Raw genomic sequence first — 24,673 nt, 5'->3', positions numbered from 1 at the left:
AAAACACAACACAAATGAAAAAACACAACTGCAAATTGAAAAACACAACACAAATGAAAAACACAACTGCAAATGAAAAAACACAGCTGCAAATTCACAAACACAACACAAATGAAAAAACACAAAGACGGTAACTTAAACAGAAAAGGTAGATACCAGTTGGCAGTAAGAGATTATCTCTGATTGGACGACGGGACAGAACCGCTTATGAACCGGAGGTCATTTCGCTTGTTTCGTTTCAAGAGGAGAAAATATCGGGAAGGAAAGGAGGAACAAGCTGCGAGAAAGAGTCGGTAGAGGAGTCACCAAACTTTTCCATGTTTTGAAATTCGTGCTCCAGGCTCAATAACTTCTGGTTCAAAGGCTGAACGGCTCCGTCGTCCAATCAGAGAGCTCGTCTGCTGCTCTTCCTTTAAAGTTAATGTCCTTGTGTTTTTCAATTTGTGTTGTGTTTTTTTTCATTTGTGTTGTGTTTTTCAATTTGTTGTTATGTTTTTTCATTTGTTGTTGTGTTTTTTCATTTGTGTTGTGTTTTGAATTTGTTGTTGTGTTTAATGATTTGCTGTTGTGTTTTTCAATTTGCAGTTGTGTTTTTCAATTTGTTGTTGTGTTTAGTAATTTGTTGTTGTGGTTTGCACTTCAGGGCCACCGTACTTTTAGGTCCATGAGCTTGACCTGAAGAATAATGCACGTGATTATTATCCATTAAAAAAAAAAAAAAGATGGGGAGTGAGTTCATGTGTTCACAGCTGTGATATTTGTCAGAGGCAAATGTGTCCCTGATTCATTGAGCCACCCATAAGCGCTTAAAATTGAGAGAATTCATTCAATTCGGCGAACACATGAATGTAGAGCTGCTCTTTCCATAGCTTCCCTCCTCTTTGTCAAACATCGACCTTGATTGACCTTTAACCTTTGTGGTTTCTTCAAAAAGGTGTTGGTTTAGAACAGGAGTCTCCAACCTGCGGCTCTTTAGCCCTTCCATAGTGGCTCCCTGAAACTTTCACAAAATCACACATTTCTATCTTTTTTTCATCTTATTCAAACACCACGTCATTTTCAAATGGACTCTTCACTCTGGGCTTAAAAAAGCTTTAAACCATAAAATGGGCACAAGTGTAAAAAAAAGAACAACAAATCTTTAAAAGAAAATTAAAATGACTTGAATAACTAAAAGGAATCAAAGGTTAAAAATTAAGGGGGAAACATGAAACTTAAAGCCAAATGATTAAAAAGTTCAAATGTCCAAATTGGCAAAGGTAGTACTTAAAATAAAAAGTGTGAGACCTCTAAAGTCAACAATCTGTTGAAAATGTAAAGAAACTTTTCCCATCCTAAACATTAACTGAAACTTCATGAATGCAAATCATTGTGCAATATAGCAAAACTACGCATGGAGCTTTTAAACCCTCATTTTAACGGTAAACTGGTTTTGTGGCTCCACACAAATTCAATTTGGTGGGGAAAAAATTGTTATTTTATTATACATTGATCCAATAAATCCCAACAACATCCCATTATTTCTTTCCAGATTCAACCTCCTCTTAAACCACATGGAAGCTCTGGGTTCTTTACTCCCTGTGCATCTTCTTGATACTGATGTTTAGGGAATTCTGATATGATGAGACGGTTTCCATCCATAGTTATCCTACAGTGTGCATTCGCTTCCACAAACTCCTTCTAATTTAAATCAACTCCAGAGCCAATCAGTTCAGTCAATAAACATCTCATTTGACAGAAGCATTATATTTTAAATGATACGCTCTATATTTTAAATTTAAATTGATATGATTCAAGCACCCTTGAACAGAACTAATTTGAGACTGGAGCCCATCTGCACCTTTAGCAAAGCAAAAATGAGAGTACTGCCAGCGGAAATTGTTTTCAATTGCTCCTCTGATTCAAGGAGTGACCCTGACAATACACCATCGACTATCGGAGATACTTCTTCAAGGTATGCAGAGAGCTGCCTTGACATATCAATATGACAAATATATGAGACAAGGCTTCACGGCCTGGAGTCAGAATCACAAGATGAACGTTTTTGGAGGGAGACCATCTGCATTTAATGCGTTCAATTATTAATAATATTTATTTATTTTGTCATATTATTATTAGTAGTAGTACTAGTATTATTGTTTTATTGTCTTGTATTTGTAACCTGCGGAGCCCCTCTGGTGACATTGGTGAAAAAAATATTATTGTATTAATATATTGTATTAATATTATTGCTTAATAACGCGTGGCCACGCGTTATTAAGACGTGGGAACGAGATAAATAAGTCGTGGCCACGCGTTATGAAGGCGTGAGATATATAAGACGTGACCTTTAACTCATCATCATTGTTCCTTTAGCACCAGAGGGGCTCCGTAGCATACTGTTTGTGTGTGAGCCTATGCTTTTTGAGCAGCCAGATTAAGTGTCTCTTGCTAAGAATGACTCCATGTCTAACTGCAAGCGCCTGAAGAATATCATTGTAATTCATTCCCAGATTGAAATAAAATGAAATGTATTCAAACTCGTCCATGTTTGCAAGCAGCTAAAGGAACAATGATGATGAGTTAAAGGTCACGTCTTATATATCTCACGCCTTAACAACGCGTGGCCACGACTTATTTAATAACGCGTGGCCACGCGTTATTAAGCAATAACATTTTTTTCACCAATGTCACCAGAGGGGCTCTGTAGTAACCGAATATGACTATCATATATATATATATATATAAATTGATTTTTTAAATTTCTTTTTAATTATGTAAGTACTAATATAGATGACTACAAATACAAGTTGTTTCTTTTGTATGTTTTTGACATGTCTAAAATTAATTAAAAAGAAAAGAACACTTCTAAAATACTCAAAGGGAAGGTGAACAACCCCCAACATAATCAGACCCACATCTTTGCAGTAATGAAGGAACTTTTTGCAGAACGAGAGTTCTGAGTCTCAATTAGTCGCAGCAGGTCTGAGAGCTGCAGGTATTCTCTCTCTCTCTCTCTCTCTCTCTCTCTCTCTCTCTCTCCTCTGTCTCTCTCTCCCTCTCTCTCTCTGTCTCTCTGTTTATCTGTTTGAGAAGCTTCCTCTAAAGCTCTGAAACCTGGTGGGGCCTTTTTATTTCTCCTTCCTCCTCCTCTCGGGGTCATGATCTTTTACCACCGCTTGAAGAATGGACTGTAAGCAGGTGGCTCCTCCCGGTGCGTCGCCTCCATCGCCAGATAATGACACAAGAAGGGGCGAGTGAAGCCAGAATGTGACAACACTTGTCAGGAGGCTTCAGCGCGCTGACAGCTCGCGGCCCGCCCGTGCAGCGGCACCGACGCGCACCAGGAAACCCCGAGGATTTGCGGCCTGCCGTCCGGATGACACCAGCACGAGCCGGCCGCCGCACCGCCCGTCACAGCTAGCAGCGGCTAAGCTAACAGATGTCTTCCCCGAATCCGAACTAATTTGTAAATGGATAACTCAAATCAGACAGCGTTTTTCGAGGTGCGTGGGAGCGGGAGCAGTTAAAGGGCTTTTCTGTCGCCGGATGGACGGAGAACGTCGTCTCTAGGATCGCGAGCGGCGGTCGGAGCTGCGAAAGGTTCTTCAGGTGAGACTTGTGGGGAAGCTACATGCTATCGCGAGCTAGTTTGTGTAAACGCGGCTGTAATTCAGCGACAATTCAAGAAGCCGTCATTGCAGGTCGTGTGTCTGGCCTTGTTTATTGAGATGTAACCAGTCGACATTGCATGACAGCGTTTGGTTTCCCTGTTTGCGTCATGTCAACAGGGGTCTGGTTAGCATAGTTAGCACTAGCCGAGTTTGGCATTCCTCGTCTCCACGTCAGTCAACAGGCTCGTGACGACTCTTCCACCAACTTCCATTCATTCGCGTCCCCCGACGCTAAACTAACGTTACACTCAAATAATTGTCCCCGATGTTTACACACACTTTCCTATCTACTAATTTTGACAACATGTTGATTGTCTTGTTGGCCTGGAAGATGCAATTGTTGTTGATTTTTTATTTAAAAAATTTTTTTTATAAACTATTTTCTACTATTTCTAAAGTGTTGTCATCCCGGTTAAAAGTTGTGTCCCCAGTTGAATCAGTCTGTATTTCTGTCGCTCAAAGTCAAAATGCCTTCCAGGAACTTGAGACGAGAATAGATTTATCTCCTCTCATAATGATCTTGTCATTTAAAAGATCTACTTTTTTGCTCACATCTCACCCGTTTGGTTTATTCATCCAGATAATAATGTTTTCCCAATGTCAGTAGTTATTTTCAGGATACACACCATTGTTAATGGTATTGCACATGTATCTTGGGTCAGGGTTTATTTTAGCAGCTGGTGGAAACCAAAAATAGAGCTAAAAGAGACTGAATACAGCATTTGTTTCCACTCACGGTTGCCTCTGTATGAGGGTATTTACAATCATTGTCATCTTGTTTGTTTCAGGTGTTTTTAGGGGGTTAAACCACTTGTTTGTATTGCTTCTGTTTTCATTTTGTAATGCAGTCCGGTGATATTTCCATCACCAGTAATGGACACGGCGTGTCACGTTTCAATAATATTATTTTTAATGCACGCAGCTATTCATGTTCGTGTACAGTTTGTTTTTGCACTGGTCACTACTTGTCAGGGCTGTCCTGTTGGTTTATTCAGTATTCATGTAAACAAGCTTTGATTGCTTGATTGTTTTGGGACAAAGTTTTACTGACCCCTCACAAGCTCCAGTGGAGCTCTGATGACCTTTTTGCTGATCGGCCCTACAGATCGACATGTTGGTTAAATAAAATGATCAACCCTGAAAGCACTTAACTGTTTGTGTGTGTCTCTTTCCAGGCATGATGGAAGGACTCCATAGCCAGGCCCTCAGCCTGGATCCACGCAGGCAGGAACTGCTCGAGGCTCGCTTCACTGGAGTTGGTGTGGCCAAGGTTGGCATGTCTCTGGACGCGTTACAAGTGTTCTGTTGCTGATTGAAAGTACTGATTGAGTTTGCAGATGAAGTAGCGTGTGCTCGAAAAACTAAATTGACGGTTTCCTTTTAAAAAATTTTTTTTTAATTATTGCTACTAAAATCTTTTTAGAGATTCAAATAAGTAGCTTCCAGTTTGTGCTCTGGCATGCGTCCCACAACCCCACTGGGAGTGCACGTACATATGGTGCTTATTTTCCCTTCAGAAAAGCTAGAAACTCCACCCGATCTGCAGCGAGCTCCACGTTTGGGAGCTTTCCGTCTGTGAAATGATCGGTTTCCTACGAGCGAAAGGTGAAACAAGACGAGCTCTGTTTCAGCTGACACGGGAGCCCGGCAGCAGCTCTTTTGTTTCGCTGGAGACCAGTGACACTGGAATGGCAGCGCAGCTGAAGCCCACGGCGTTGGCTCGCGTCCCCTGCTGCAATCCTGCTGCTGAACCGGGGCATTACCGTGTGTGTGAGCATTTGAGAAAATGGCAATCACTGCTGTTGGTTGAGCTCCCGAGATGGATTGTTTGGCCTGCTCACTGTGGCGCGAGCGTGTGAGTGATGACTACAGTAAATGCAGGGAAGGTCTCGTCCAAACACCGCAGCAAGCGCTGCGTAGACGACATGTTGGGGGGGTGGATTCGACGAAAGGAGAAAAAAAAGTGAATTTCTCTGCTGTGTGTTTGACCTTGAGCAGCAGAAAGTCAGCAGGCCTTAACAGCATTAGCCTCCTGCCCCAGTAAGCCTGCTGTTGCTTCTTAGTCTCACGGCGCGGTGCAGCTGGTCCTGAACGACACCAGCTGATTCCACCAACTGCATGTGAACTGGCGCTTTGCAGATAACAAGAGGACGCATATTATACCCTCACTGACGCAGCCTGCCTTTTGCATTTCTTGTCAGTCGCAGGTGTTATTGATGTTAAACTGCAAGTCGTGCTGAAAATCCACCGTTTAAAGTTCAGAAATGCACAGTAGCGTCTGTATATCTTCCTGGACTGTTTAATCACGCGAGTTGTCTCTGCCGTCTCCTCCCAGGGTTCAGCCAACAGTGAATCATCAAACCAGTCGCTGTGCAGCGCCGGATCACTCAGTGACAAGGAGCTGGAGGTTCGTTGATGAAGAGAGACGAGCAAGGAGAAAATCACAAGTGGTCCTTGTTGACTGTCTGTACTGCTCATCTGTCTGTGGCCACAATGTGCAACATAAACACACACTTCTTTCTGTAGAATACGGAGGTACACGCTAACAAGATGAGCACTAGATGACATTTTAGGTTTCAGAAAATAACCCGGTTTTATGCTGCAGTTAATGGATATTTGGAAAGTACACTGGATCACAGGCTTTATTAAATATGGAAAATACTACTGTTCTGTTTGACCTTATTACAATGAATCACACTGGATCTGTTAAAGAACAGATGCAAATCATTCAAAATCAAATAAGACAGGATGTTAAGAAATTAACATTAATTAAGAAAAAATGTGATATGCACAGGGTTTAAGCACAGACCGGATGAAGTAAACAGAAAACACACCAAATAATAAACAAGGGGGTAATTGGAGACAACCTGTAATGTGAACGCATGTCTGCCAGGATAAGATGGGAATGAACTGAAAATAAATGAGATAAATCAGATCTTGGCTCAGGAAGAATGTCTTCGATTCAGATTGGCTTTTTCAACCGGGCGGAACGGAAGCTAAAGGAATAAAGAAGATCAGCTCACTGTTCTAAACACCACAAGAGGGCATTCAGCGGCTTCAGCTTCAAACGTCAACGCTTGTGAAATAAATGTTGGACTCAAGCTGATTTTCTCCGCAGACGCCAGAGAAGAGGGCCTCTGAGAGGAGCAGGAAAAGAAAAGCCGACGCCTTTGACAACAACAGCCAAGGTGAGTCCGCTCCACTTCCTGCCCGAGAGTCTCTCCGTACGCAGACGCGCTCATTTGCTCACACGTTCTGAATTCAGTGTGGCGTCTCCGCTGATGTCTGTCATGTTGTCCTGCAGGGAAGGGAAGAGGACACAAAATCAGCGACTATTTCGAGGTGAGTCCAAACTTAAGTTGGATTCTCTCGTTGGAACTACTTCTTTGTGTGCATTCTCTCAAATCACTCCCAAGCTGTAACTGTGATGTGTCACCGCCTTTGTTCTGATTGTCTCTCATCCCAACGTTTCTCCTCCAAACCAAAACGCTCTGGTCCTTCTCTCTCCGTCTTGGCCTCCACACTAATCAGTTTGCCGGTAGCAGTGGCTCTGGCACCAGTCCTGCCCGGGGCATCCCCGTGCTGGTGCGCTCCTCTCCACAGCACTCTCTGTCTAACCTTCTGGTGAGCACCAGCGGCCATCTTTGTAGTTCTCAACCTCTCTGCTCTCTGTTTACCTGCTTCAAGCATCAAAACTAGTTCCAGTTTGAAGGGTGTGTGTTTGTTTCATTGGGAAAAGCTCTGGTGAGGTCTGTAGTGTTGTTTTTTTAGGCTGCTAATCTAACTTCAGACAAGTAATCGTTTCTCTTTGGGTTGTCTTGATTATATCCAACAAGAAGAAGTTGTAAAATACAGTCGTGGTTTCGTACAGAACCGCTCAGTGTTTGGTGTTCTGGTCTGCTTCCACGGCGAGGCTTTCAAGTGAAAACGCAGAGGAGAAAGAGTTTGTTGTACTTTGTGTGTCCGTTTGTGCTCGGAGCCCCTGAAAACACAACTTTTTGAAAACGCGCAAACTGTGTAGAAAACAAGACTTCCTGAAAATGTAACATCGTTTTCAAAATGCTGCTGCATAGACAAGAAACTTTTCTGTAACAAAATCACAAAAACCAAGAGTTTTCACTTGAAGCAGGTCCCGAAGTAACCAGATAGTTAATTGTTGGATAAACTGATTGCTTGAAAAATGATCTTAACATTTTCATTGCAGTCGTCACAATATTAGATTTTCTCTGGTTGTGTGAGACAAAAACGGTGCAAGAGTTCATCATGACTGTTCCTGTTTTAAAAATTGAGAGGAAATAAAGGGATGTTACACAACGTTTTATTTATTATAGATGTGAATTGAAGCTCAATAATGTAAAATACACAAGGTTCTCAAAATGGTCTTGCAGTCATGCTACAAAAAATAAAATAAAAGTATGTGACAAGACAAAGCCTCAATCTGTGAGGTGTAACAAGAAGTAAATCTAAATGAATGGAGCAGCAACCAGAGAATGATTACCGTATTTTCCGCACTATAAGGCACCTAAATACCTCAAATTTTCTCAACAGCTGCCAGTGCGCCTTATAACCCGGTGCACCTTATATATGAAAGAATTGCTCTACTCAAGACTGCTATTTGACAGATGAACAACCAGAAGCTTTTATTTTGACAACTCTAACTTTGCAACCGGATCTTCAGAGCGGACCACACTCCACACAACACCTTCATCACTCATGGTTGCACACCAACATTCTAACAAACCAAAATAAACTAGATGAAATAATGACTCCCTAAACTGGGGAACAAAAACACAATCAACACAACACCAAGCCCAACAACAACCCACAATAACCTCCAACAACACAAAACATGAATTCCCATCATGCCTTGCATCCTGAGCTCCTCAGTGCAGCCGATAGCTGCAATGAATTATGGGAGTTTCTGTTTGTGGTGTTTTAAATGCAATTATTGGGGGTTATATTTGGTTTGTGGTGTCGGTAATAATTGTGTTGTGTTGTGTTTTTGTTGCTTAGTTCATGTAGTTTAGTTTATTACCGGTAGTTGTAAGTTGTCAACCAGCAGTGAAGAAGGTTTTGTGTGTAGTGTCCTCCTGGCATAGGCTGCAGGTAGGACTATCAAAATAAAGTGTGTGCACCTCTCTGGGTGTTAGAATCAGTGGAAAATGTAACCTAATGGCTTTGAGCTGTAAAGGTTGCTGACCACTGGTCTATTCCATATGCCTTATACTCCGGTGCGCCTTATAGTGCGGAAAATACGGTATATGAGCAACATCTACAGCATAGCCTGAAGTTTAATCATTCAAAGAAGTAAGTATCAAACACAGATCAAACTTTACTGTCTGTAAATTATCCACTAGAGAACTTGGTCACTCGCCATTTCCATTCATTGTATGTTGACATTTTTCTTCATCACAACTACAAACACTTCTATAAAGGTGTTACAGCAGCAGAGCTTCAACTTTAGGCTGAGAAAAATGGCAAAAAAGTCCGTCTTTAAGAGGGAGATGAACATTTTATTTAAATTGAAATAAATGTTTGGTCCAGAGTAATTTCCTCAATCATATTTAGTAAAAGTGTTATTTTAGGAGAAAATGAGGTTTTATATCTGATATTGCTTCACTGTATTTTCTGACAAATAGTGATGCTGTTTGCTTGTGATCTTTGTAACTTGCTTTCCTCCTTGCCTATCTGTTCATGCTGTATTGTGTTCAATATGGGGGGGTTTATTCCTGCAGTTCTCATTCTCTGTCTCTCTGGGACTCAGTTTCAGCACGGCAGTCCTTCGTCCACCAGCTCGGCCCACACAGACTCCTCATCCAGCAGCTCGGTGAAAACAGCCCCGGCACACTCCTGCTCACACAAAGCCATCCAGGTAATGATCTCACAGACCCCCTACACCCCCCCCCCCCCCCCCCCCACACACACACACACACACACTATATTTACTATTCTGAAAGCAACAGTTGTGCCTCTTTCCTTCTTCCCAAACTGCATCACCTTCATCACATTCTAATCTTAAACCGCCGCCTTTTTAAAAAGTTTCACCCGTTCAGCCTGAATTAAAGCTCAGATGGAATCTCCTCCTACGCTGCTCCTCAGACGAGTCCTAAAGAGCCTGAGTAAGAGGTTGACGGTCTAAATTTACATCTTGCATTCAGTGTTCCAGCAGCTGGTTATGTTTGAAAAGGAGCTGGAGTGTGGTGTTGGAGTTTGGCTCAAAGTGTTGGACAGTACAAGACGTTTGTGTTTGTCCTTTCGTCTCCAGTCGGATCTGACCTTGGTGAAACTGAAAGCGCTGGAGAAAGACAAGAACTCTGACCTGGAGAAGAAGGAGGGGAGGATCGATGACCTGCTGAGGGTGAGAGCAGCAAAACCTTCCCACCTGTTGCACCACCTGTACAGTTCCCACTTGTTTTGAACCAGTTAGTGGACAGAAACAAAAAGACTTGCTTCTGACATTTACAGTTATTACATTAACTGCATTTTCTCTATTTACATGGACCATGAATACTCGGATTAAAATCATGTCCACACCGATCAACTTGGCTTTACCTGCTAGGAAACCAGTGGGAGTGGTGGAGGACGAGCTGATCACAATCCATGTAAACGGGACATTTGATGACTTTACACTGTTGCGGCTTCGGTTGCACGACGTCACATGAACTAGTCTGCTGATGGTTCTCTCTGCTCGGATTTCTTTGCTGGTTCAAAAGTAATGCAAAAAGAAGAGCTTCCCTGCTTCCATGTCCAGCTGGATGTTGGGATGTCCTCAAAGGCCCCCGTGGAGGAAAAGCATTATGGGATTATGATATTAACCTGTGGATCAGTCAGATCAATGTAAACAGGACAATTAAATCTCTCAGCTGGAAAGATTTTAATCAGATTTGCCCCCCCCCCCCCCCCCCCCAAAAAAAAAAAGGATGAGGTAAATGTCAGTATGGTCAAGTGTTCGTACCCACAGTATGGATTCGACTCACCTCACACAGATTGGCTTCCATTCGTCACAGCGACCCTCCGTAACAAGATCGTAAACGATTTCCAATGCCATATTTTCTTCTTTTGCTTTAACAAGAAGATGTTTTCCTTTTTGACAGGCGAACTGCGACTTGAGGCGCCAGGTGGACGAGCAGCAGAAGATGCTGGAGCGCTACAAGGAACGACTCAACAAATGTGTGACCATGAGCAAGAAGCTGCTGATTGAGAAGGTTGGCTTGACTTCACTCCTTCACCTCTGGAATCCACAGTTCCGGGCCATCGCTTCCCCCCCCCTGTAGTGGACATTTAGGACCAAGGCTTTCACCTTCAAAATGGCTTCCCGGTGGAAATCTGCAGCGACACTCTGGCTCGGTGGAGGATTTTCTCTCTTTAATTTCAGTTTGTTGTTTTTTTTTTGTTCCTAGTCAAAACAGGAGAAGATGGCGTGCAGGGACAAGAGCATGCAGGACCGCCTCCGCCTGGGTCACTTCACTACCGTTCGCCACGGAGCCTCCTTCACCGAGCAGTGGACAGATGGATACGCCTTCCAGAACCTCATCAAGTCAGCATGCAAAATAGGCGCAGCCATATGTTTGCATTTCTGCTCTGGAGCGGAGACGTTCGTTCCAGGTTTGTTAAAATGCTCCTTTTTTTTTCTTGTCTTTTTTTAACCCCGACTTGTTGTAGGCAGCAGGAGCGGATCAACTCGCAGCGGGAAGACATTGAGAGGCAGAGGAAGCTGCTGGGGAAGAGGAAGCCCCCCTCCATGGCCCAGACGCCCCCACCCAACCTGGAGCAGAACAGACGGAAGAGCAGGAGCAACGGCCAGGAGAGCGAAACGTGAGATCACAAACAGCAGCAGGGTTTAGAAGGAGGGTCGTGACGCTTTACGTAATAGCGGTGCAATGTGTAATAGGGCTGGGCGATTTGGCCTCAAAAAACAAATTGATCATTTTTTTTAAAGGTTGTTTCTTTTTCTCAGTGCCTTTAAAAATGACTGCAGCCATCAGATATATTGGCAAAATTGCAACTGCATTGCTGTGATTGGCCTCCGAGCTAAAATGCAAATAAAGAATCCTAAAATAAAAAGTAAATGAGGCTCCGTCATTCGAGAAATTTCAGGTTTAAGCAAAAGTGGAACAGCAACTACGGAAACCGACATGGAATGATGGAACGGAATGTGAAAAATGCACAAAAACTATGTGGGGAGGAAAAACTGGAATCTGTAAATAAATTGCTTTTAGCCACAGAATTAATTCAAGAAGTCTATTAAATCGATTTTTTTGCCCATCACTGATATGTAATAGTGTAATTAGAAAAGCCATTATACCATCATAATAACATAAGCGCTGTTGTTTTGTAGTAGGATGTTTGGTTGCTCAGGCCTAATTCTAATGTAACTATTCATTATCATGGAGAATGTTTTTCCACGAGTTGGAAACCACTGACATTTTGCAAGACATGAACACATGTAATCTGCATTATTTTATGTCATTATTATAGATGATACAAAGCATAAAAACAAGCACAATTATTACATTATTACACAATGCGGCTCTACACGCCTGCATTTTGTAATAACCGTTGCAACATGTAACAAGTTGGTCCAAAATGCGGCGGTATTACACAATGAGTTGAACCTTTAGTACATATTGCACCATTATTACACAATGTGTCGCTGCAAGGAGTCTGGCAGAGTTCCGTTGTCAGCACATGTGTTAATGTCGTCATGTATGTTCACACACAGGTTGTCGCTGGCAGAATATCATGAGCAAGAGGAAATTTTTAAACTTCGAATTGGTCATCTAAAAAAGGTAAAGAAGCAGTTTTGGAGACTGTTGTTGAGACACCGGTCTACCAACGGACGAGGAAGGTCATGTGTGTGTGTGTGTGTGTGTGTGTGTGTGGTGGGGTGCAGGAAGAAGCAGAGATCCAGGCAGAGCTGGAGCATCTGGAGCGAGTGAGGAACCTGCACATCAGAGAGCTGAAGAGGATCCACAATGAGGACAACTCTCAGTACGTAGCGCCTCCACCTCGTGTGGCGTCACTCTAAGGGCTCCGTTGACTCCATGGCGTCTCTTCCTCCAGATTCAAAGACCACCCGACACTCAACGACAGATACCTTCTATTACATTTGCTCGGAAGAGGAGGCTTCAGTGAAGTTTTCAAGGTCGGGAAAAGCTCCGTACTTTTTATATCAGTTCAGCCCGTGTTTGAAAATGTCATTAATTTTGTCCACCTTGTGATGAAAACGTCTTTCCTTGATCTTAAAAGGAAGGTACGTCTTTCCATCTCGTGAATCTCTTTGGTGATTTCAGTCCAGTCGTCCACTGAAGGTGGATTCTATTTATTAGGCATCTGTCATTCTGTGTACCTGCCGCTTCCTGTTTTTTTTCTTGTAAATCTTTTTTCTTCCACTGGATTTTCAGTGTGTAACTAGTTCCACACCGTTGGGAGCGCGCGCACACACACACACACACACACAAATTGTCAGTCAATTTAAATGAGATTTTGGTGTAAAACTCAACATGGAGGGAATTTAGTGAGCAGTGAAAGATGACATTTCATCTTAAATTCTCCTGTTATTTATCTGGTAGAAATGCATATATATATATATATATATATATATATATATATATGTAATGAATTGTTTTTCCGATAGTTTTACAAATTGGAAACCTGTGTTGGTGGGAGTTCCTTCAGTCTCTGGATGTCGTGGCTGACTCGTCTCTGCAACATGGCGTGCTGGTCAGGAACAGTACCTCTGGACTGGCAGACCGGGGTGGTGGTCTCTCTCTTTAAGAAGGGGGATCGGAGGGTGTGTTCCAACTACAGAGGGATCACACTCCTCAGCCTCCCCGGGAAAGTCTATTCCAGGGTACTGGAGAGGAGGGTCCGGCCGTTAGTCGAACCTCGGATCCAAGAGGAACAATGTGGTTTTTGTCCTGGTCGTGGAACACTGGACCAGCTCTATACCCTCCACCAGGTTCTCCTGATGGTGGAACACTGGACCAGCTCTAGACCCTCCACCAGGTTCTCCTGATGGTGGAACACTGGACCAGCTCTATACCCTCCGCCAGGTTCTCCTGATGGTGGAACACTGGACCAGCTCTATACCCTCCACCAGGTTCTCCTGATGGTGGAACACTGGACCAGCTCTAGACCCTCCGCCAGGTTCTCCTGATGGTGGAACACTGGACCAGCTCTATACCCTCCACCAGGTTCTCCTGATGGTGGAACACTGGACCAGCTCTAGACCCTCCGCCAGGTTCTCCTGATGGTGGAACACTGGACCAGCTCTATACCCTCCACCAGGTTCTCCTGATGGTGGAACACTGGACCAGCTCTAGACCCTCCGCCAGGTTCTCCTGATGGTGGAACACTGGACCAGCTCTATACCCTCCACCAGGTTCTCCTGATGGTGGAACACTGGACCAGCTCTATACTCTCCACCAGGTTCTCCTGATGGTGGAACACTGGACCAGCTCTATACCCTCCGCCAGGTTCTCCTGATGGTGGAACACTGGACCAGCTCTATACCCTCCACCAGGTTCTCCTGATGGTGGAACACTGGACCAGCTCTATACTCTCCACCAGGTTCTCCTGATGGTGGAACACTGGACCAGCTCTATACCCTCCACCAGGTTCTCCTGATGGTGGAACACTGGACCAGCTCTAGACCCTCCACCAGGTGCTTGAGGGTTCGTGGGAGTTCGCCCAACCAGTCCACATGTGTTTTGTGGATCTGGAGAAGGCGTTCGACCGCGTCCCCCGAGATGTCCTGTGAGGGGTGCTCCGGGAGTACGGAGTCCGGGGTCCCTTGTTGAGGGCTGTTCGGTCCTTGTATTCCCGGAGCAGGAGCTTGGTTCCCTTAGAGACAGGGTGAGGGGCTCAGTCACCCTTAGAGTCAGGGTGAGGGGCTCAGTCACCAGGGAGGAGCTCGGAGTAGAGCCGCTGCTCCTCCACATCCAGAGGAGCCAGCTGAGGTGTTCTGGGCATGTCCCTCTGGTAGGAGGCCTCGGGGCAGACCCAGGACACGCTGGAGGGACTATGTCTCTCTATGGCCTGGGAACACCTTGGGGTGCCACCGGAGGAGCTGGAGGAAGTGTCTGGGGTGAGGGGAGTCTGGGCAACTCTGCTCAGACTGCTGCCTCCGCGACCCGGCCTGGATAAGTGGCAGAAAATGGATGGATGGATGGATGGATAAATCTGTGTTTTCGAATCATTTTCTTTTATTTGGAGCCGCTTGGAAAAGCCAAAACATCACAGTGAAGTCAAACACGAACCATAGAAAAGCTCAAACCTTCAAAAAAAAGCAGTGGGTAGTTTTTTCCATCTCTGCTGTCGATGGTATAAAGTGTTGTAATGATTTAGTTTGTCATGTAAGAATCATTACTTTTACAACATGAGAGCAACAAAAGTCCTGAGTTTGGTCACCGGTCACTAATTTGCATTTCTTTGTCAGGCTTTTGATTTGACAGAACAGAGGTATGTGGCCATCAAAATCCATCAACTCAACAAGAGCTGGAGGGAGGAGAAGAAGGAGAACTACCACAAGTCAGTCCAAGCCCGTCATTGCATTTTCTGGAAATGTTGAATCTGTAATTGAGCGTCACGGCAAGTCTTCATTTCAACGGTTGGTTCACCGGGAGTCCTTCTTTTCAGACACGCCTGTAGAGAGTACAGAATCCACAAAGAACTCGACCATCCCAGAATAGTCAAACTCTACGACTATTTCTCGCTCGACACAGACTCGTGAGTCCTGAACGTAGTTCTTCAGACTGGTTTCTCTCTCCCCGGTCACTGAACGACGACCCCTCCCCCGCAGGTTCTGCACGGTTTTGGAGTACTGTGAAGGCAACGACCTGGATTTTTACTTGAAGCAGAATAAGCTGATGACGGAGAAGGAGGGCCGCTCCATCGTGATGCAGCTGGTCAACGCCCTCAAGTACCTCAACCAGATCCGGCCGCCCATCATCCACTACGACCTGAAGCCCGGTAGGCGTCTTTCTGGGGGGGGGGGCGCCGCGCCGCCGCCGCCGCCGCCTCCTTCTCCACGAGGAGATTGCAAACGACGTGCGCGTGTTGACGGCTTCCATTCACATGAAATGTGTTCTGCTGGCAGGAAACATCTTGTTGGTTAACGGCACGGCATGCGGGGAGATAAAAATCACCGACTTCGGCCTGTCGAAGATTATGGACGACGACAGCTACAACGCTGCAGATGGCATGGAGCTGACCTCGCAGGGAGCGGGGACCTACTGGTACTCACACACACACACACACACACACACTTTGGTATCCAAGCAACCAGTGTGACAAGTTTGTCAAGAAGCACATTTGTTTTGTGTGTAATGTCACACGTTTTCATCCGGCCTTTAAGGTGAAGATGAAACTTCAGTCCGGTCTGTAGTGATGCATTATGTAACAACAGTGCAATATGTCATCAATGTTCAACTTATTATGTAACAATGATGCATTTTCTAATACACCTTGCTGCACTTTGTCACAACTTGTTACATATTGCAATAGGTATTTGAAAATGCAGGTGTGTTGAGCCGCGTTATGGAGTAATGGTTCAATATGTACGGTTTGTTTTTGTATCATTGATCATAATTACATAACGTAATGCAGATTACATGAGTTTGTCTTGTAAAGTTTCAGTACACTCATCATTTTTGTGTCGGTAATAATCATTAGTGTCGCTTTTGTTTCTAGCTTGTGAAAAACATTCTCCATTATAATGAATACAGTTACATTTTAATTAGGCCTGAGCAATAAGACATCCTACTAGTTAAAAAAAACAAAAAAATCTTAATTAAGCTGGAAAGTTGAACGTCATTCTGATGGTATGAAGGCTTTTCTAATTAAGGCATCAATTTTGATGATATATTACATAATGCAAAATTAGATTATTACCCACATTTTTGTAGTAACTTGCAACATGTAACAAGTTATTCCAAAATGCAACAAGGTTTATTCCATAATGCGGCGCTCCAGGGTCTCATGTGGCGGCGCTGTGGTTCCCAGGTACCTCCCGCCCGAGTGCTTCGTCGTGGGCAAAGGACCCCCCAAAATATCCAACAAGGTGGACGTCTGGTCCGTGGGGGTCATCTTCTACCAGAGCCTGTACGGACGCAAGGTAACCAAGCGCTCAGAAACCGGACGAACCAAAAGTGAACCGGGACTGAATATTAACCGTGCCAACGTTGTGTTCCCGAAGCCGTTCGGTCACAATCAGTCCCAGCAGGACATCCTACAAGAAAACACCATCCTGAAAGCTACTGAAGTGCAGTTTCCCCCCAAACCTGTGGTCACCACAGAAGCAAAGGTAACACTGTTGGGTCTTACATCTTCGTGGTTTTTTTTCTTGGAACGTTCACCCAACTGCCACATCCTCTCGTCCCCCCGCGCAGGCCTTCATTCGACGGTGCCTGGCGTATCACAAGGAGGACAGAGTGGACGTGCAGCAGCTGGCCAGCGACCCCTTCCTCATGCCCCACATCCGCAAAGCCCTGGGCAGCAGCACACCTCTGGCTCCGCCCCTCCCCTCCACCTCCAGCTGCTTCAACAGCAGTGCCTCCAACTGAAGCTGAGCTGAAGTGTAAAAAAAACAAACCACGGGAACTCCTCCTTCGCTCTCCCGATCGCAGGGAAAGCAGCGAGCGCGATGGGGGAGGGGGGGTTTAGCGTGACGGGAACCAAAATGTCGGACGACGCGGTGAAGTTGGTAGTAAATGTATCCGCCGCCGTCCCAAGTAGTTAAAAAGGAAGGGCCAGCCAGAGGCTGTGGGCTCGGTAGAACCCAAAGATTCGCCCGTATGCATGCACTAACGCAAACTTTGGCTCATTTCAAGGAGCTTTTTTTCTTTTTTCTAATGAGAAATATTAAAAAGAGCACCTGGAAAAATTGCACAACTGACAGGCTGAGAATTACGCCATGTGTGGAAGATCACTTGCCTATACTCTGGAAAGTCGAGAGGAATCCTTAAAATTCATTCCATTATGCTTGAAACACATCGTCTGAGATTATTTTATTTTCAGAAGTATAGAGCGATTGAACCCGGAACTTTCAAAAGCTCCTGCGAAAGACGAGGAGCGCCTGGTCACCACATTCCCAGCTTGTCGTCGACGCCAGAGCTCCTGAAGTCACACCGAGGAAAGACTGAAATATTTTACTTGATAACTGGAAGTCGGCTTATTATTTTAATTGTTAAGTCCATATTTTTCCATGAGATTTACCCTTGAATGGTTTTGCAAACCTTGAAGTGGTGGCTGACTGAGTGCGTGTTGTGATGCGAGGTAAGATTCAACTGAAATAATACCATTAAAAAAAAAATACGATTTGGGTAACTGACGTGTCTTCATTTTGTGAAATGATCAGACAAATGACTTGTTAAACATTTTCATTCACCAAGTTCCAACAACACAGAACTACTTCATAACGGTCGGTCAAAGCATAAAGATACGACCACCCTTCAAAATTCTAAGAAATTCACAATAAATGCACCGCAAACGGTCACTTTCCATCATTTTGAATATCTGCATTTAGTGTTCATGGAAAAAAAGAAAACGAGACCAAACCACACATCCCATCACACCATTTACATTTTTTTTTCTTAACTGTGCAAAACACGAGGTGAGGGACATTTTTAAAGCAAAACTTAAGACGAGGACTTGTGAAATTAAAGTCTTAAACGAATGCAACCGGGGACAATATGAAACAAAGTGAGGCCATCGTTCACACTGTGGCTTCCTTTGATTCAGATCTGCAGGAGAAAATCCTACACCGCACTTTGTAACAAGTAGAAACAACATTTCAACATTTCGAACTGTAAAGTTTTGCAAAAGTGGCGACGACGTGACTTTTTCCTTTGGTTAAATTTAAACAAACAAAAAAAGTAGCAATCGATCTATTGATGAGAAATGTGGAGGACGAGGTGAGGCGGGTTTATCGGTTGTAGAACTGCGAGGTGACCCAGGCCAGCCCCCACTTCAGGTTGGTGAGCATGAACTTGAGCGCCTTGGTCCACTGCTCCTCGGAGTTGAACTGGGTTTTGATGGAGTAGGAGCCGCCGCTGCCGCCCGTGTCCTCGATCTTTCCCTTCTCCACGTCCATTCTGAGGGGGAAAACACTCTTTTTAATGCCACGGCGTCAAAGAAAGGAGCGCACACAACTTCAGCAGGAAAGATCAACTCATTCTGAAGTGTATTAATCATTTCATTTCAGTTTCAGTTCCTCCATCACAGATTATTATTCACCTTCGAGTATTTGATTGAGAAGTTTATAATATATATTAAGAAAATAGTCACTATTGTATGATCTAAATAAATAATTTCTACACCAGCACATTCTCCCTCTATTTAGTATAAAATCACAATATTCAGTAAGATGATGTCCTGATTGAGAAATCCAGCAAACAGCAGGAGGGGCTTAAATAGTCTGTCAGTTTTGTGTCATGACAATAGTCGTATTTATTTAATGTTTTTTTTTTTTTTAGGAAGCACTTCCTGGCAACTCTGTGTTTTTTGCAGCTATAAAGACACAATTTCCCCCGAGGCAATGACAGAGTATGTTTGATTCATGAAAACGGCCAGAGTAGCAACTACAAGACGACAGTGGAGCTCCACTGCATTAGAACAGTGGTTAATGACAAGATTGTCAGGAAAAGAACCAATGATCATAATATGCAACTCCTGTGGAAAAAAACAAATACAGAAATAAAAAAAAGAAAAGCTCCACAGTGGGCCGGGCGAGTCTGACCTGTAAGGGAGACAGAAGCCAGTGTCTCCTTTCTCCACCTCCTCTTTGAACTGCTGCACACAGTCGAGAAAGGCCACCATGGCGTGATCGAATTTATTATCCCAGAAGAACCTCAAACCACCGGAGCAGTACAGAGGAAGCTCCTGAAAACACACAGAGAACACGGTAAAAAAAAAAATGGAGGATTTCTTTCTTATTTCGAGAGCCAGGAAGAAAACTAGTGCATGTGGTACCTTGGACTTGTCCGCCAGGGACTCCAGGTATGAATGGTTTCCATACGGGACCAGACGATATCTGCAGAGTCCAGACAGATGTCACTCGCAGAATCACAAAAAAAACAACAACAAACTGTTTGTGGCAAAGCCACAGAGGTTCATTATAACCCGAGTTAAAATAAACAGACGACGGCGGGAAGATTAAGATCTTGTGCTGGGACGCAATAACACCGACTCACTGGACCGTGAGCAAAACCAAAACAAGCCCAGAGACTTAACAGATCCCTTGTTAGTCAGAGAGCAGACGGCGAAAGAAAGACCTTTAAAAGTCTCTCCAGACATGTGGCTTGATTCAATTCCGTTGTGGATTGAAAAATGAAAAACAAAAACAAACAGGATTATCGATTGTGAGATTAATAGTTGGCGTTGAAGGCGTGTGTGTGCACCTCTGGAAGCGGAGGCCCATCTTGTTGGCCAGGGCGTGCAGCAGCAGCACCGTCTGCCCCCAGGCTGCGTTGATCTCGTTCCACTCCACGGGGACGCTGGGCAGCCGACCCAGACGGAAGTTGTTTATGGTGCCAAACTGGCCGCTGTGCCTGCAAGAAAAAACAACAACAACAACAAACACTTTGAGATGTCCAGTCAATACCGTCGATCTGCTTCCCTCTACGTTGCATATTTGTGAAGTCGGGGTTGATTTGTGGACGGGAAAAACGAATCATCTTGTGTTACCAGATGTGAAACGTGGCGTTGAAAACGTTGGTCTTCTTCAGACGATCCAGCTGGATCTGGCAGTAGCACATCTGGTTGTCCACACTCTTCAGCTCGTCGTCCAGCTCCAGCTGCTGCCGCTTAAACTCGCTGTACTCCTTTTGGTACCTTTAAAGCCACACACAAAAGAGCGGGTTGGCTTGTGTTCCACGCCGCCGCGGCTCCGCACCGCGACCCGGCCACTCACTGGAGCTCCTCGGTGTCCAGCTGCTGGGAGTGGGTGCGGCTCTGGGCCAGGTCCTGGGCCACGGCGGCCCGCTGCTCCTCCACGGCCTCCAGCTCCTTCACCAGCGCCTTCTCCTCCTCGTTCAGCTGCTGCAGCTCTGCCAGCAGAGTCTCCTCCCCCTCCACCTGGAGGTGTGACAGCAGCTCCAGACACTGCCTGGAAAAGACGACGGCGGCGCACGTTTGAGTGTGGCGCCCCGGAGCGGGCCGGCGGCGCCACGCCTAACGCTAAACGCTAAACGGTGCCGTTCTCGCTCACTTGTAGTTCTGGCATTCGTTCTCCGTGATGTTGAGCTGCGTGTCCAGGTGGTCCAACAGCGTGTCGGTACACTCCTCACACAGCGGGTGGTCCACATCCGTCTGGCCCGACATGATGTCAAACAGGTCACTGGTGACCTGGGGTGGGGGGGGGACGTCAAGAGCAACACACTGTCACACACACAGCTGGTCAAATCGAGACAAGCAGCAGAACTGCATCTGTGAGCGTTCACCTTCAGTCTGCGACTGAGATTCTCCATGGTGCCGCCGTCAGACGCCTCCCCGATCAGGGTGAAACTGTTGGCACTTTCTGTCGACATCATCCTGCCGACACACATTCAACACACCTGATTGGAATCGTCCGACGGGCAGCGTGGTGGTTTAGAGCAGGTTCACTCACTTTTTCTTGAAGAATTCACATTATTTCCAATTGTAAAGTTGGGCACGTTTAAATGTACCCAGGTTTTTACAAAAACTGGTATTTCCCCGGCTACGTTAAAAAAAAACTAAAAAAAAACGGAATTGACATGGATCCAGCTGGTTCAGAGCTGCTATGAGCAGCCAAACCTGTAGGGGGCAGTGTAACAAGAAGCGCGAGGCCATGATCCCCAGTCAGAATCCTGGTAAAAAAAAAAACTCAAATATCCACCAACCACAACTTGTATGTTCATTAAAAAAAAATAAAGTTGACGGAACCTCTTAACACACTCAACATCAAATTAAATGTCTTTGTTTTCCTCCTCTTTGGGGTTTAACACACTGCTTCAGCTCGCAGTTTCAAACTTTCATTCACTAAATTTTCACCCCAAAAGATTCATTCAGTTTTCACTTTGTCCATTTTGCGTCTATGAAGCTAGATTCTATCTAACTTTCCGATGGATTCCTCTCTATCTCACGCACTGCATTTCTTGTGTATTCTGCAAGCAGGATGCTCATATTCTCAAGATATTTTACATTTATTTATGAGTATTTAAAAATTAATTCTAATGTTAACACTTCTGGTGACCTGTTCAGGATGTAAACATTGTCAGATGGGCTCCAACACCAAACAACCCTGATGGATGAGGCGGTATGGAAAATGGATCAAGAACAGACATGGAGGGCGAGGAGAACGTAGAACAGACTAATAAAACAATTGATCTCAAATGACACATTGACCTAAACCCTGAGATCAAATGGAAAACACCATACAGTGTAATGAGCAGGTTTCCCAACTGAACACACTCACCGTGCAGGAGGAATGTATTTTCTTGACACTCCATCTTGCTTGTTTTCCACAAAAGTCTCCTGGAAGAAAAAATACAAATCTCAGATGAAAACAATTGCTAACTGTCATATGAAATGAGGGGGGGGAAATGGGTTTATCTGATAACCTTGAAGGTTACATACTAAATGAAAAATGATTTTACTGTATATTCATACACTGTGCAGTCCATCAAGTTGAGTTATTGTAATAAACTAAGAACTATTTTCCTGTTTTTACATGTACTTTTACTAAAAGGTGGCGTGAAGTAAATCATATTGCTTGAAGATGCAGGAATGAATTTTTCATCGGAATCATATAATCAATGCATGTTCTGGTGGAGGAGAACAATTATTGGAGGGTGTGTATCGACAATGAACTGGACAGGGTGAGGAACACCAAAGTCATCTCTATATTTTGAAGCAGCTTCGGTTGTTCAGCGTTTCTCGCTTCATGCTGAAGGTGTTCTTTTAAGTGTGTGGCGGTGAGCGCCATCCTCGATGCTGATGCATGCTGGGACAGCAGGCTGAGGCTGGAGACGCCAACAGATTCAACACCCATCAGGGAGGCCAGTGACGTGGTGGGGGTGGAGAAGGACTCTGTACTGGTGGTGTCAGAGAGGAAGAATGACTAAATCGGGGTCCATCTGGACAAATGACTCTCTTACCTGCCATGACGTCACCAGCAGCAGCTCCTTCAGCAACACACTCATTCACAACAAGTCACATTCCTTCCTGTGGTCATAATACTCTATAACTCCTCTTTGTAAATAGTGTTGTCTTTTTCTGTTTATTTTATTTTCTCTATACTAGTCACAATAATCCTTATATATATATATATATATATATATATATATATATATATTTAATGTGGAGGAACTCTGCAACACATTATTATCTAAATCACCAGAATATAATCGAACTGGAGGGTGAAACATGCAGGATGGATGTTAATGGTCAGTGTTTCACCTCCGGCGCTGCCTCGCCTTCACTGCTGCTGTCAGCCTGTTTGCTCGGCGTCACCGTGACCAGCGGGGCTGCGGAGGACAGAGAGCACAGGGAGCGTCACGGACACGGAGCAGGGAGCGGATCGATCGCGGTGATCGGTTGCGGGGGCACGAACCGATCAGCTCGTGGATGGTGACCCGGTCGAGCACGTTGAAGGAGGTGTCCAGCTTGAGCGGCTGACAGCACCGCTGGCACACGAAGCTGACCTGCATGGTTGTGCTCGACGACTTGGAGCCCTCCATCGCTGCCGACAACACATGTGTAGAGTTAGTGGATGTAAACATACACGATGTTTGGCAGCAAAACAAACCAGCTACCCGCCATGCACCGCTCGTTAGCCCGGGAGGCTAAACTAGCTCCGCTTCGCGGGGACCTCGCGTGAAAGTCACAAACGCGGAATGCAAGAATTAAAGAGAAACTCACTGTCGCTTATGTGAAGATAGAACTACTGCATTGTTCTCCCGGAGATCACAGTTTAGTCCTGGTGTGTTTTGTGTGACCGTCTCATTTTGCACATCGAGACTTCCTGCTTCGCTTCCGTATTGTTGTTTACGACGGCAGTGACGTCATGAAGGAAAAGACAAGTCACGTGGAGGGGTCAGCAAGCGTTAGAGTGAGTTTACAGAAATGTCAAAATACATAAATAATTGTTGTCACACAGGCAGCTGGGAGTATATTTTATTTAATGGAGGTACATTAAATAATTGGTTTTTTTTGTCAATTTGATTTGTTATCAGATTTTGTCACGACTCACCAGTAAAATAATCTGAACCGCTGTTCAATAAGTACTTTATGAATTAGGAGGGGAAACCCCTCAAACAAAAATAAATGGAAGTGTCGGCCGTGCGCTATTCAACCACTGGGAGTAATTTGGGGAAAAAAAATGTGAAATCGTATTTTTTTTTTAAACAAGAGACTATTACTGGCAGCAAATTGTTCTTTTGGAACGTCTGTTGATTGCATATTGATGTTAAACAATAGCAATTTCCACAACAAAATATTAAATTGGGTCCTCCACACCCTGCTCTCTGCTTCTTCTTTGTATCACTTATTTTCTCTCTTTTTTTCAAAAGAAAAACTGATTCAAAGGATTTTACGTGTTTAAATAATGTGAATGTGGTCACATCTCAGAAGTCTAATGTCCCGACTTCATGTTGAGACATTGAAAACTCATGTGCAGTTCCGTCCTCCAACCAGCGGGGTCGCTCTAACCACCAGCACTTAACGCCGTGACGTCACGCAGAAGAAGGCAGTAGTTGCGGGAAAACTGAAGCCAGTGACACCCATGTTGAAACCTGAAAAGTGAAAGAAAACACGGTAAGTATTAACAACAATTCTCACGTTTCAGCCAGAAGTGAGTAGTGATGTACTCCTACATGTTTGCTTTTGCCTGTCGGTATATTCCCGGGCCTTGTCGTTCTCTCGGATGGTACGAAAAAGGCCACGGTGTCTCCGTTAATGATCCAAAACAAACCGGAGCCTGTCGCTTTTGAGCTTTTCCTCATTTACTGCTTTGTGAGGTTTTCTAGTCTTACACGTACTGACACATATTGGCACCGATG

The 24,673-nt window shown here is 44.6% G+C and overlaps 2 protein-coding genes across 3 annotated transcripts; one reads left to right on the top strand and one right to left on the bottom strand.

Moving 5' to 3' along the window:
- The first annotated feature begins 3,077 nt into the window (after positions 1–3,077).
- LOC308145640 (serine/threonine-protein kinase tousled-like 2) lies at positions 3,078–17,957 on the top strand. Of its 2 annotated transcripts, XM_080517114.1 has the most exons (21): positions 3,078–3,591; positions 4,829–4,923; positions 5,989–6,060; positions 6,772–6,841; positions 6,958–6,995; positions 7,185–7,277; positions 9,418–9,525; positions 9,919–10,011; positions 10,748–10,858; positions 11,054–11,190; positions 11,316–11,468; positions 12,376–12,442; positions 12,547–12,644; positions 12,717–12,798; positions 15,094–15,185; positions 15,294–15,383; positions 15,457–15,626; positions 15,754–15,892; positions 16,659–16,770; positions 16,852–16,959; positions 17,045–17,957. In XM_080517114.1, exons 2-21 carry the CDS (start codon positions 4,831–4,833, stop codon positions 17,216–17,218), a joined length of 2,100 nt encoding a protein of 699 aa, XP_080373240.1. In that variant the 5' UTR covers positions 3,078–3,591; positions 4,829–4,830; the 3' UTR covers positions 17,219–17,957. The 2 variants fall into 2 exon arrangements, with proteins under 2 accessions (XP_080373240.1, XP_080373241.1); XM_080517115.1 differs by lacking the exon at positions 7,185–7,277.
- Positions 17,958–18,019: 62 nt separating this feature from the next.
- Positions 18,020–23,657, bottom strand: becn1 (beclin 1, autophagy related). The gene is made up of 12 exons (XM_080517118.1): positions 23,535–23,657; positions 23,227–23,355; positions 23,073–23,140; positions 22,090–22,148; positions 21,095–21,185; positions 20,863–20,999; positions 20,566–20,760; positions 20,340–20,486; positions 20,054–20,203; positions 19,626–19,686; positions 19,393–19,535; positions 18,020–18,748 (listed from the first exon to the last, which is right to left on the bottom strand). Exons 2-12 carry the CDS (start codon positions 23,351–23,353, stop codon positions 18,580–18,582), a joined length of 1,347 nt encoding a protein of 448 aa, XP_080373244.1. The 5' UTR covers positions 23,354–23,355; positions 23,535–23,657; the 3' UTR covers positions 18,020–18,579.
- Positions 23,658–24,673: the final 1,016 nt, after the last annotated feature.

Source organism: Blennius ocellaris (assembly GCF_963422515.1).
Source record: "Blennius ocellaris genome assembly, chromosome: 21".
Taxonomy (NCBI): Eukaryota; Metazoa; Chordata; class Actinopteri; order Blenniiformes; family Blenniidae; genus Blennius; species Blennius ocellaris.
The sequence above is the reverse complement of the archived record's forward strand: the minus strand, read 5'-3'. Positions and strand labels throughout refer to the sequence as shown.

Excerpts from the sequence above, each read along its gene's own strand:
- LOC308145640 (XM_080517114.1), top strand. The coding sequence starts at position 4,831 with ATGATGGAAGGACTCCATAGCCAGGCCCTCAGCCTGGATCCACGCAGG. Across the intron at positions 4,924-5,988 it reads CTGGAGTTGGTGTGGCCAAG|GGTTCAGCCAACAGTGAATC; the intron begins GTTGGCATGTCT and ends GTCTCCTCCCAG. Across the intron at positions 11,469-12,375 it reads AACGGCCAGGAGAGCGAAAC|GTTGTCGCTGGCAGAATATC; the intron begins GTGAGATCACAA and ends GTTCACACACAG.
- becn1 (XM_080517118.1), bottom strand. The coding sequence starts at position 23,353 with ATGGAGGGCTCCAAGTCGTCGAGCACAACCATGCAGGTCAGCTTCGTG. Across the intron at positions 19,687-20,053 it reads ATGGGCCTCCGCTTCCAGAG|ATATCGTCTGGTCCCGTATG; the intron begins GTGCACACACAC and ends TGGACTCTGCAG. Across the intron at positions 18,749-19,392 it reads GGCTTCTGTCTCCCTTACAG|AATGGACGTGGAGAAGGGAA; the intron begins GTCAGACTCGCC and ends TTTCCCCCTCAG.